The sequence below is a fragment of the Coccinella septempunctata genome, chromosome 3, assembly GCF_907165205.1.
Source record: "Coccinella septempunctata chromosome 3, icCocSept1.1, whole genome shotgun sequence".
Taxonomy (NCBI): Eukaryota; Metazoa; Arthropoda; class Insecta; order Coleoptera; family Coccinellidae; genus Coccinella; species Coccinella septempunctata.
In genome coordinates this window covers 24,514,846-24,528,851 of record NC_058191.1, presented here as the reverse complement: position 1 = coordinate 24,528,851, position 14,006 = coordinate 24,514,846, and the positions used below count along the sequence as shown (strand labels likewise).

Below are 14,006 nucleotides of genomic sequence, written 5' to 3'. Positions count from 1 at the left end.
GTTTTGTTGTAATGACCTCGGTCATTCAAATTATAGGGAAGAAATGTGAATACATCGAATTTTTTCGACCAAAGGTTTGTGTTTTACCATTGAGTATTATTATTAATTATTGAGTAATAGTTTCAATACTCAATGGTTCTACGGAAAACTAGCCAACTCTACAATAGGGAATACTTGAACTTAAAACAGATTATACGATTTTCACAAAATGAGTTTTCAAAGCACGACACGTGTTTCGTTATCAAAATAGCAACTGGAGTTTACCTTCACCCACCTGAAGATGCTATTATGATAGCGAAACACGTGTCGTGATTTAAAAACTCATTTTGTGAAAATCAGATAATCTGTTTCAAGTTCAATTATGGATTTTCATTAAGGATCGGCCACATCAATTCAATAGGGATGAAATTTAAGGAGCCTGTATTGGCGCTTCTTGGATCTTTGAAATCTAGGGTGTTTGAATTTTAATGAACTGCTATTCAAGTCAATTTTTATATGATACCAGAAATCAAGAACCGATACTAGATAGAATTAACCAACTTGGCGAATAGTTTGTTTCAAATTAGATGAACAGAAATGTTGTAGATCCATAGATCCATTGACCATTACCAAGGAGGGACTAAAGCAAAATTACCAGTGCTACCAGTTATCGAATATTAAAATTCATTATAATAACATCTTTTCAAATCATTCATTATTCTTTGATAAATAAAAACCAATATAACTGAGCTGGAAACACATTTGACTAGTCAATTATGTTTTTTCTCTCTCTCTCTAAAATTTGAACCACAGCAATTCCAAGGGATGTTGTTTTTTCCGTAATTCCGAAGTTTTATTGGGAGTAAAATTCAATATTCCTACTGTTTTGTTATATCCTGAAGGTTGTAAATATTTTGGGAGGTATGAACAAGTTATTGCTCCTATTAAGTAGTAAACGCCAATTTTTCGGAAATATTTACATACTAAATAATACCATCATTCAGGCCAGTCATGGACTTAACCTTCAAATTCACCGATAATCCGTATATTTAAGCAGGGTAATCGATTTTGAACATATTCAATGAAATTTTACGAATGCAGCGATAAAAACTCAGGCAACTGTTATGCAAAAATGATAATGAGTAATAATATAGATCCATGGATTTTTTCAGGATTTTTCACCGTGTAAGTTCAAAAGTACTGTGGAAGTTGATGCCCCGACAACCAAAATATACAGGTTTCAAGGAACTATTATACATCCTTCAGGAGAAACAGTTCCTGTGGGAACAGAAAATCTTATATTGCGTGAGTGCCTTTTGAAAAACACCGACTACGTTGAAGGGATTGTAGTCTACGCAGGTAATTAAAATTTCGTTCGATATAAGACCGTATTGATGAACATGAACATGAATATTCATCCATATATCTTTTCCTTTTCGTTATTAATTTTTTTTTAGGACATGAAACGAAAGCTATGTTAAATAATGGCGGTCCCAGATACAAGAGATCTTCGCTAGAGCGACAGATGAATCAAGATGTGATTTGGTGTGTCTTCATTCTTATATTCTTATGTATTATTGGAGCAGTTGGATGTAAATTATGGTTGAATACTTATCCTAATATAACAGAGCCCTTTAAGTCTGATTACAGTGATACTACAGAAGCTATTTTGGCCTTTTTCACTTTTGTGATAATATTACAGGTATATTACAATATTTTATCAAAACAGAATCGTGCAGTTTTCATGATTACTATATTCTAATTTTATCTTTTAAAAAAATTATTCCAGATAATGATACCTTTATCTCTTTACGTCACTTTGGAACTGTGCAAAATGATGCAAATATATCATATACATCGTGACGCTGATATGTACGATATGGTCCTTGGTAAACGAACTGAATGTCGTGCATTGAACATTACGGAGGAACTGGGACAAATCCAATACATTTTTTCAGATAAAACGGGTACTTTGACTGAAAATAAGATGATATTTCGCAGATGTACGATAAATGGAGTAGACTATAACCACCCAGAATTGCAGAGCATAAAAAAGGGAAACGCGTCGAATTCCCTCAATGTAGTTATCAATCCAGAACTTTTCAATGATCTTCATGCAGATAAATTAACAGACAACATTTATTCAACTAGACAAATACACGCCCATAGGGTACAAGAGTTCTTGTTGCTTCTTGCGATATGTAACACGGTGGTTTGCTCTCAACACCCACATCATGATCTCATGAATGCTAGTGGAATAATTGAGTCGGTGTCCGGAATATACCCATCCTCATTGAAAGAAAATGAAGGAGTTCCAAATTCAGACGTTGAAGGCAGCGAACATACTACGATAGCATCACATAGGGATAAATATTTGAGGTTAGAAGAGTCTAGATCAGTTACACCTTCGCCACCATTGCAGTCACATCAATACACTGTTCACGTTTCTACCCTAACACCTATAGATTCGATAGATAGTTCCCCTTCATCAGATATATACCAAGTTCAGGTTAAAACTGCGAGACCTAAACTCCTGAATTTACCAGCAATCAACTTTCTATCGAAAAAAACTGTGACAGGTAGTAACTTGACCGATGAACAGAAAGTGAAACTGAATAAGACTGCTACTCCTTCCCCATATGAGTTCAAACCTATATTCGAAGCTGAGAGTCCAGACGAACTAGCTCTAGTGGATGCTGCATACAATTACAATTGCAGACTTGCAAACCGTACCCCAACAAGCGTAACGGTTGATCTTCTAGAGAGAGACAGATTGAACTTTGAAATTCTCAACATATTGCCGTTCGATTCCAGCAGGAAGCGTATGTCAGTCATTGTGAGGCACCCTGTGACGAAAGAGATTATTTTATATTGTAAAGGGGCTGATAGCACAATACTTCCTTGTATAGCTCCCGCCGAGGATGATTCGGAACAGAAGCAGATCATAGAAAAAACACAACAACATCTGAATGCTTATGCTAGAGAAGGTTTGAGGGTATTAGTGATGGCAAAGCGAGTGCTGAGTCAAAGAGAGTATAATGAATGGTACCAAAAACACTTAGACACCGAAAAAGCGCTAACTGCTTTTGAAAGGAGGGAAAAAAAGCTGAGAGACAGTTATTCATCTATAGAAACGAATATGTTGTTGTTGGGCGCCACGGGTATAGAGGATCGACTGCAGGAAGGCGTTCCGGAAACCTTACAGGCTTTGATTTCGGCTGGCATTGTCGTTTGGGTACTAACAGGCGATAAACCTGAAACAGCAGTCAACATAGCTTATTCTGCTAAACTATTCTCGCCTCAGATGGAACTGTTGAACCTGATGACGAGAACTAGAGAGGCGGCAGAAGAAAAAATAAGGTATTATTTGGGCGAAATTGACAAGCAAAGAAACAGGGCGGAATCTCTGAGGGAGATGCTGTACCTGCAACCCAGTTCTTCTGCTTTGGGCTCGAGAAATGTACACCAAGATTCAGGCCGAGCACTGATTGTAGACGGAAAAACACTAACCTTCATTTTGGATCGGAGATCCAAATTGACCAAACCGTTCCTTGAGCTGACAACACAGTGTAATTCTGTACTCTGCTGTCGGGCAACTCCTTTACAAAAAGCTTATATAGTTAAAGTAGTCAAAGAAGAACTCAAAATGAGGACTTTGGCTATTGGCGATGGAGCTAATGATGTATCCATGATACAGACTGCTGATGTTGGTATAGGTATATCTGGACAAGAGGGTATGCAAGCAGTTATGGCTGCAGATTTTTCTCTGTCTAGGTTCAAATATTTGGAGAAGTTTCTATTGGTGCATGGACACTGGAGCTACGATAGGCTATCCAGGATGGTACTATATTTCTTCTATAAAAATGCTGTAAGTTTGGTTAATTTTTACATTGATTATTTGGGATGTGGTTGCTTATTATGTGTGCCAACGAAAACTCTTACTTTGCATAACCTTGATTGCCTGATCAATCGTTGGACTCAATGTATATCGATCATAAATCATAATTCGATGCAACGATGTTATTCTGAATACTTGATACTGAATTATTGAAATACATCATTCATTCATTACCGGGAATAAATCTACAAATAGACATAAAAAAAACAAAAACAAAAAGAACTAAGACTAAGATTTATAATTCCTTAGGGCTAATTGCTTAGGCTGTTGCTGAAAAATTGCGAATGTATGACATCTGGAAAAATAAAATCCATAATAACCACCTACTTCCTGATTCTTTTTACATTTCCAGTAAAACATATTGGGTGCAGAATATATTGATAATTTTTAAATTTTCAGGCATTTGTGTTCCTTATTCTTTGGTATCAGCTTTATTGTGGTTTTTCTGGCTCAGTTATGATTGATCAGATGTACCTAATGCTTTATAACCTTTTATTCACGTCACTGCCACCTTTGGCCATAGGTAAGATATTTATAGCTAATTGAATGCATTCAAGGTCACTTATATTGCTTCCTATTTTAGGTGTTTATGATCAAGATGCTCCTGAAGAATTACTGAAAGAAAGGCCTTATTTATATAAACAGGGGCGTCTTGGCAAAGTTTACAGATCGTATTCTTTCTGGTTAACAACGCTAGATGCGATTTATCAAAGTATATGTATATTTTTCATTTGCCAAGGTGCCTATGCTGATTCTGACATAAGTGTGTTTGAGTTTGGCACAACAGTCACTACTTGTTGTATGTTTGTAATGCTACTTCATGCATCCATTGAAACTAGGTCATGGGTGAGTAAAAAGTGAAGTTATCATATTTAGTCATCACATTGATAACTTTATTATTTTCAGACAATTTTGCATGCTGCTTCTGTGATATTATCGATAGGTGCATTCTACTTCTACTCTCTTTTATACAATTCTTTATGTGTGAACTGTTTTGGTTTGCCTAGTACATACTGGATTATACAGAAGGCCATGATGAGACCAACATATTGGTTGGTCACATTGCTATCCTGTGTTGCAGCCGTTCTTCCGAGGTAAAAAATGTTTAAATTTTTCATATTCTATTAGCCTCAATATAGAGTTATTATTATTTATCATGAAAGAAATTGGACTGGCAGAAGTCTATATTCAAAGTATAACATAGAGAACGTGCAGACATCGAAGGAGAGTATCGAAAGACCGGTTTCGCCCCTTTTGGAGACCATCAGTGGTATCGCCTAACTCAACCAACAATGCCGACTCACATTATGTTGCATATCGGCGATAAAACCCAGTTTATTTAAACATATCTGCGATCATCGCATGAACCGGACGTATTTCAACTTCCCCCATTAGACAGCATCAGACTCCAGGGGAGGTAGTACTTGCGGAAGACTGTGGAGGGAGAACATAAATGTATGCAGAAACATTTTGAGTAGCCTGTATGAGAAAGCTCAGATTATTCAACTCCAGTTATCGCGTCGATTTATTCAATATCTGGATGCGCCAAAAATGCCAACAGAAGGTCCTCTGCGAAACTGATGAGCTCAAATAATGACGAAACCGGTCTATCGCTACTATTCTTCGATGTACGTAGGTAAATCCCACTTAATGTTATCATTATCTTGAGATTATATGAATTATACTGATTTTTATTAGTGGGATAGCAGCAATCTTCAGTTATGTCGTGAACTCTTTTTTCTTGGTCGAGCTTGCAAGGTTATTTATTTATCTCTTCATCAGGAGAAGAAATTGAAAATCTAAGAATGGTTGATGATTTTCCATATATTTATATCTACACTGTTCCATCTGTGATACATACAGGGTGAGATTTCACTCGTACAAATGTTTTAACAGTATTCTTGAGGTCAAAAGAAACACTTTTTTCCCTCACAATTTTTTCCGAATCTGCTCGGTTTAAAAGGTACATGGTGTTGAAAAACAATAAGAAAATGTTATTTTTAGATTTATCTCACGAACGGTTTATTTGAATGAAATGAATCTCGGAATATAATTTTTCCATTATTTGATCGAACACAAGATATCACCCACGTCTTTCAGTTTTATCATTATGACCATAAAAATACCAAAAACTCAAAGAATCCAACTCTTGAAACTAAGTTGGACGCTACCTAATAAATATTTGAACGTTTGTTCAAAAATTAAAATGTATCTGATAAATATGAAAAATTGGGTACATTGGCTGAATACAACTCTTTTTAAAAGGTCCTCAGATGTGTAGTGTTTACTGATTGCTGGGTGTGTTGGACGGACTAACCCAAACCTGCCACCGCGACCAAAGGTCTATTGTAGCACACAGTGTTACAGATTTAGCTAGTTATTCTGAAGGTAATTTTGTTTTTCCGGCGTGGCACAGCTCATTATGACAACTAAAAATGGATATATTTTTTTATCAGGGTCGAATCGGAAAAAATGGTATAGGAAAAACGTGTTGCTTTTGACATCAATAATCTACTGTTAAAATATTTTGTAAGAGTCAAAGACTCACTCTGTATATTCTCAATTGTTTCTCCTGAAGAAGAGATGAATAAATAATCACGAAAGCTCTGGCAAAAAAAAATTCATGATATAATCATGTTGAGATATATCAACATGTTGAACAATAGTTTATAAAAAATGATAGTTATGTTCGAATGAGTCAAAAGAGAACTTTCCTAATTCCGCCAATCCACTCGCTCCAATAATTATTGATCTCTGTGGCTATGGAAAATCGAAATTATGTTGGCAATAGTCCATTCAGTAAGATATTGAATTGCGGAATTCTGGTCGGTATTGGGAATACACACTGACCCATAACAATTACGAATAAGTTTATCACTGATGAAAGATATTTTGAATTTTTCACTGTCTTTGATGTCCTTGGCTAAATCGAACAAATTGAGAAAATAATTGTTTAATGGGGGATTCTCCTCAATTTGGGTTATCACTGCATATGCAAGTTCAAACTGAATAATTATAAGTTTTATTCATGATTTTTTTAAATGCACCGCGGAAAATATTCAAAATCATTCTTCAAGTATGGGGTTTAAAAATTTAAATAGGTTGGTTTCAAATTTACGATTTGACAACAGCGCCTACTAGACAATAAAAAGAACAATGTCCGATGGGTTTGTTTATAAAATAACAGCTGTTGATTTCCAGGCGCGTACTTACTGGCAAGCCTCAACTGCAACCGGCCATAAAAATCCCATAAAATTTCACGACCTTACTCGTTCGTCGCACACTTCATCTTTGTCTATCTCATCAAGATAATGTATTTGTTGTCCTTTATTATCAAGGCATATTTCAGTGGATGTTGCCAACTTGTGCAATTGAAATGAAACGCTTTAAATTTTAAATACCCATTTTTATTTTTCATTTCTAAGTGTTTAAAATAATTTTTTTTGGGAAACGGTTGAAATGGTTATTTCAAAAAGTGACGTTTCAAAGATATTTCATAAAAAATACATCATTTTCGTCAGAAGGAGTATTCCCTAATTTGAATGCCGATTGGTTGAAATTCCGTATTCCTTCAGTTTAAATACTTCACTAGGATATATTCATATATTTCATTTCTATGATGAAACTACTTAAATAATTAGTGATATAGCCGTAGGAAAGTTTTTCAACTGACTTCATCACGAATATTTTTCAGGTTCACAATTAGGATTTTACAAACCATGATTGCACCCAGTGAAGTCACCAGAGCCCTGATCTCGATGAAGCGGCGAGGTAGAGGTGAGGGGTTTCTTGTTTCTTGGTCAAGGTCGACGTCTGCCTCCTCCATATACAGGTAGCTGTTGAAAGATGTTTTGGGTAGTTCTTGAGGCTTTGAGCTCTCTAAAGCTTTCTACACTTCATCCTGAATTTTTTTCTTCTATTTTCGTTTTCTGTATTAGGACGAGCGGGATTCGGATTCTTTCGACTGCGCTAGCATCCTTTTGGTCACTGAAATGATTCTTAACAGTCCGCAGACTGTTGTCGATGTTTCAGGAAGTCTATTACCTACTACCTATAGATAGACCTTCTTATAGCGTTTTCTGTTGGTAAAGCTAGTGCAATTTTCATGTTCTATTGCTGTTATGAGTTCTTTTGTAAAACTCGTTCCGCACTATATGTACTCTTTGCGCATATTTCAGCATGAGGTCTGAAAGCTCAGTGTTAGTATAGTCCGGGAGGCAGGGGCTTTTTTTTTCAAGGAATCTCATCCCGGCTGAATTTAATACTGTAGGTTTATACTCTTGAAAATGGAAATACGTTGAAAATTTATAGGCATTATTATTTTTTTTTTTGTCTTCTGGAACAGTAAGGATATTTTTGTCTCTAGAATATTTGGCTCTTTCATCTAACAAGATGAGATTCCAAAAACTGAGAATTTTCTTACAGACTTTGTTCACAAGTGGACTGATGTTGAGGATCCCAACAGAATAATCCTTTTTCATGTTCAAAAATAAATGAACTGCATGGAAAAACCACGGGTCATACATAATAACCCTATCGTTTGCAATTTCGGATGAAATTAATCTGAACTCGCGCACTTACTAGTAAATTCAAAAAGATAGATTATCAATTTTCGAATTACCAACAGAAATTATTTCATGAGGCCCGGTACTTTCACGTGCGAATAACTAAATTTATTCGATAAATAAGTCTTATTCTTAGGATAAGTGAAAATGCCGTCTCTTCACTTTCAGATAGTGTTATTCATCGAATAAATCTGTCATTGAAACTCGTTTATAAGATTTTATTTGTCATAGATCGAATGTCGGTACGTCATTATTGGTTGAATTTTTTAGATTTTTGATGTATGGATATTCTTTGTGTGATTTTCAAGAAATATTTGCTTTTTAGTTGGAATTATGACAATTTCTACAATGCGGTCTCTCATTTTACATTAATCAGTGGAAAGTAGTAAACCGTGTTTTCATAGAATTGTTATTCGTCAAATAATTTCATCTGAAAGCACCGAAATAAGGTATCCCTCAGATAGGAAATTATTTGACGGATACTTATTGACAGTGAATAAAATTTATTCGAAGGTGAAAGTACCGGGCCTTAATCATAAAATGAGGGATACAACATTTCCGATTCAGAAAGAGAGAAAGGCGCAAAACAACCCAGACAAAATTACAAATCCATAGATAACACTAGTCCATGATCTAAAAAAAAATTAGTTTCCTTTACGTATCTTCTATTGGATGTGCTCTATACAGGGTGACAATTTAAAAACTTGCCAGGCCAAATATGGCCTGGCGCGACAAGGATGTTTTCAGAGAAAATGCCGGAACAGGTCAATTTTTATTCGGAAAGGGGCATATTTTGAGCCGAAATCTCCGCAACCCTAGGTGTAGAGGCTATCACCCCTAGATTCTTAATAGGGAATAGGGGAGAGATTAACCTCAATTCAAAGATCCCTTGTTCATCTACATGAATACTATAGTTTGCAAATTTTTATTTATTCCTTGAAGTAGTTACAGGAGGTGACAATTTGAAAACTTGCCAGGGCAATTATGTCTTGACAAGGAAAAATAACAAGAAAAAGCCGGAACAGGTCAGTTTTTAAAGGGAGGGGACATATTTTGAGTAAAATTGTAAGCCGAAATCTCCTCAAACCTAGGTGTAGGGGCCATCACCCCCAAATTCTTCATAGGGAATAGAGGGTGAGCTAAACCTCAATTGGAAGACAATATATCCCTCTACATAATACTATTGTCTTCCAATTGAGCTATAGCTCACCCTCTATTCCCTATTAAGAATTTGGGGGTGACAACCCCTACACATAATATGTCCCCCTCCCATTAAAAATTGACCTATTCCGGCTTTTTCTTCGAGAACATCCTTGTCGAGACATAATTGGCATGGCAAGTTTTCAAACTGTCACCTCCTGTAACTACTTCAAGGAGCTCGGAAATAATATTCCTGTGAACTTAGTGCATAACTCGTTTTACCGATAGAAAACGCTAATAGTTTGTAATTTAATAATGCCTTGTCATCTGGGGAATCTATGAATATTACCGTACTTCCCTTATTCTCAATTTGGAAATATCGATTTGATACCTTTTTGATTCAAATAGCTTTACATTCAATTGTTAGGGAGCGCTAGGATAAATACCAGAAAACAAAAGCTATTTTTCATTCAGAGCGCGATACCCCGGGGCTTGACGCACTGGAGGTTTAAACCCGCGCTATCACGCCAAAATTAAACTGCCAAATTTAACTCACCTAAGCACCAAAACTGAAGGCTGAAAGCCCTAAAAGGTCTCATCAGTGACGGAAAATATAGTATATAGTGTCGACACAGTTCTCCTCCAATAATAAATAACGGCAGATCATTATCGCAGCTCTTTATCATTCCACTTGTGTGGTATCTAGCTATACAGGTGTCCCAGATCTCAACGTCAAGCCGACACTCGATGAAGGTAAAGTTTACCATTTGAGGAATAATTTAGCAAGTGTCATATTTGGGAATCCTTATTAAATGCGCCAATTTTTAATGTTACTTGCTAAACTCGCATAGTACCTACTTTAGTTAACTGAAGCAGGACGAAGTATTGATTGGAAATATTTATTGTTTGGCAAAAAATGACATCTCCATGTAGATGGCCCTTAATGTCTTGTAGCAACAGGAGTATAAAGACTTACAGGTTGTAGATTTTCTCAATGTTTTTCAAATGTCTATAATTTCCAAAATACGTGACTTTTATATTTTTCTGATAACCATTGATCATCCAGTCTCGGCTTGACGTTCAGACCTGGGACACTCTGTATACATATACTTCCGTATTTCTAAGTTCCATCAACACGTGATAATCGGGAAAGCGGTAAACGAAAGCAGAGGAACCATATATTAGAAAAAATCATTTCGTATATGAGGACCCTGGTATCAAAGTCGGCAATCTCCACTTTTGGTCGAAATTGAGATAAATACATAATATTTCTCAATTTTTCGCGCTATATCTGAATATATGGTTCGCGTGTGTCAATAAAGGCTATATCCCATTAAAAAACCACTTTGAAACTTCGTCTGAGAATCAAACCCGGGAATCTCCAAGACCCGCTTAGAATCAAAGCCGGCAATGTCCGTTCTGGCCAATCAGCACATATGTGTCGTGACGTTCGTAATTCATCTGAATTTAGAGCGTCAATTCAGTTCGTTTTTGCAAACCCTCAAAAGTGTATCTACTATGAAAAGGAAAAAACCTTCACATGATTGAACCAGTCATCATGAAAAGTGGTCTGAAACAAGTCAATATGTTCACAAACTTCTTGCAAAACACTTTGGGGCTACCTGGAGATCAATAGAAGAACTAGATTTTCATGCAAAAATCCTTTCTTATGGAACTCTCGAGTCAGGGCAAGCAGGTCAGAAAGAAGAAAACGCATTGCCAGACATGGACGAATCAGCAGCAGAAAGAGAAACCTGCGGATTTATCGAAGAAATACCCTCTGTATATGTATAATAAATATGTTATGTTAATGAAAATATTTTTGATTACATGTTTTCTTGGAATTATTTCAATATTGTTATTATTCTATTTGTGAATCTTTTTCAAAACACTTGATATTCAGATCCCAACTTATTTCAGTAGAACCTTCGGTATCAAATCCGGCAAAATCCAATAGTCAGTATCAAACACGGCATTCTCCATTCATTTTTTCTCATTTTTTCGAAAACGAAAAAGAAATTAGGCATAATAACTTCATTATTCAATGGAGTTTAGTATTTTATACCGTTAGAAACTACGCACGCAGTTAAATATAAAACAATATGGACGTAGCCGTTTTTTGCGCTTTACTCAAATAGGAACACGGTGGAGTTTGCCGCTTTTGATATTAGGGTCCTCATATCACCGCAAGCATTACATAGGCACAGATTCGTTCGTTATGCCTTAATGTAATGCTTCAATCAATAATTGTGTGAACTTGGACAGCACTTCGATATTCAAAATATTTTTTGTGCTAAAATTGTGCTAGGTTTGTGTTGCTTTGTGTTTGTGCCGTTGAATTTCTCTATTCCATACTGTTCTCAAAATGTTTCACAAAATATGGGCCAGTCCTGTGCTTTTCGAATAAATTGATTTTGACGGCTAAAATAGATTGTGCTATTGGCAGTCTATTTCGGTCCTTTCCCCCTTCTTTTTTTCTGGAAAAATGCCGGGGTGTTACCGTAAACCTGGGTGAAATTGATCAATTTGAACTCAATTTTTGTCATAATTCGAAATTTATCATTTCTAAGCACTTTAGCTATTAAATTATGGTCCTAAAAGTGCAACCTTAGAATAAGTGTCAGTTAATCTGTTACGATAAATTCATTTACCTTATGAAAACAGAATGATCAATCTGACTGGGTATGAGGTGAGATTGATCACATCAATTTTTTAGCATTGAAAAGTATTACTGTCAATAGAAAGTGATCAATTTCTCCCCCAATTAATTCGGTCAAGTATTTTTTAACCTTTTTCTCAAAAGGGGCAGGTTCATGGCGCGATCGACCACACTATTCTACTGTTTCTCTCTTTCTTCTAGACTCTCAATTGAAATGGAGAATATGTTTGCACTTTTCAGCTTTTGGGGCTCTGTTATGTTGTTGTGTGCTAAGGGCAAATGTTGTTTTGATTTCTCGGCACGTTCTTTCAGCTCATTTGGCTCCTCAGAGTTTCACAGTATATATGATTTTTCTGCCCATACCCTTCTTACAAGTGTTTGAATTTGTCATGAAAAAGGAAGCTCATAACTTTCTAACTTAAAATTTTAAATCTCTAACGATTGCAGAAATACCCTTAGGGGACAGCGAATTTGAGATGCACTGTACACTAGAGTTTTAGGATAATATAATGAGTGTTTAAGCTAGTAAAGAATAATCGAAATACAGAAAAATTTGTTGCTTGTATATTGAGCACATTCAAATATTGTCTGATATTTTGAACGTATTATATCTAATATTCATGTTATAATCCGAATAAATTCATCCTTGAAGATTCACTGTTAGTCGAAAGTATTTGTCGTCTGATTTTAAAATTTCTGATGGATCTCTCCAAGATTCACGTGTGTTGATGGAACTCTTGTTATGTTAAAACATTTTTTGTTATCTGTGCATCTTATTGATAACTTCTATCCGAATATGAATATGGTCATTTGACCACAAAAATATCCTAATTGGGAGGATTTGGACCAAAGATCTTTGCCATTTTTCCTATACGTTCACTCTTAAAAGAACTTTTTTTGTGACATTGTGTTTTTTTCCAGAACCGCCGATCAGAGGCATACGCATCAAACTTTGACAGCAGTTAATTGAAGTGACCCACAAGTGACCTTAGCGACAAGTATTATAGAACGTGCGCCACAATTATTGCATTTTGAAGGCTGTGATCAATTGTAAGGGACCAATCTATTGAAGTTATTGCCCTTTACATAAAGTAGGTTAAGTTCTTCCGCCATGTTTTTCGTATTATGGTACAATGTTCTCTATAGGTCCGTGCCTGCACAAATATTAACTAGACGCAAATAATATACTGAGTGTTGCAATGTAATATTTATAACTCAATTATTATTCTGATTGTATTATGTTTATTTTATATCTAGGAAATTTTATTGAAATGCATTTTCTATATTTTGTTCATATTTTATTATATTTCTTACCAATGCAATGTAATGAATTGACGAGGAGAAAGGAGCTCATGTATATTTTCAGCTTTTCAAATTGCTCAATCTGTTTGAAAAGAAGAATTTTAATCATTTTATTAGATGATTGCTGGACAGTGAAAGTTTTTTTAATAAATTGATATCATGGAGCTCTTCAGTTGTAATTATGGTATGTGATCGTACATCACTGATACTGTTGACCCTGACAGTGCATCTTAAATTGAAGCTTTGAGTTAAAAGTTTCCTGGGATTTTTGAATGACTAATTTTCGTGAAAAAAAAACATTTTATCCAGATCACCATGTAATGAGGGCTACCGTTTTTGTTGACGTCTCTGTAGAGTAAGGTCCTGAACGTAGACAAACTTATAAAAAAGATTTGTTTGTTAACGATGATGGGGACTTGTCATTTCACAGATAATAATATTGGAAAAATTGAATATAGAAATA

The 14,006-nt window shown here is 35.5% G+C and overlaps 1 protein-coding gene across 3 annotated transcripts in view; it reads left to right on the top strand.

The window, feature by feature from the left end:
• Positions 1-13,680, top strand: part of LOC123310455 (phospholipid-transporting ATPase VD) — a 50,622-nt gene extending 36,942 nt beyond the window's left edge. The window contains exons 4-11 of one of the 3 annotated variants that reach the window (XM_044893926.1): positions 1,152-1,338; positions 1,437-1,681; positions 1,769-3,847; positions 4,277-4,400; positions 4,461-4,723; positions 4,784-4,971; positions 7,572-7,654; positions 13,163-13,680. In XM_044893926.1, the coding sequence (XP_044749861.1) occupies positions 1,152-1,338; positions 1,437-1,681; positions 1,769-3,847; positions 4,277-4,400; positions 4,461-4,723; positions 4,784-4,971; positions 7,572-7,654; positions 13,163-13,197 (3,204 nt within the window). In that variant the 3' untranslated portion in view covers positions 13,198-13,680. Of the gene's footprint in view, positions 1-1,151; positions 1,339-1,436; positions 1,682-1,768; positions 3,848-4,276; positions 4,401-4,460; positions 4,724-4,783; positions 4,972-7,571; positions 7,710-13,162 lie in introns of all 3 variants that reach the window. The other 2 variants (XM_044893925.1, XM_044893927.1) reach the window with 2 other exon arrangements.
• The last annotated feature ends 326 nt before the right edge of the window (positions 13,681-14,006 follow it).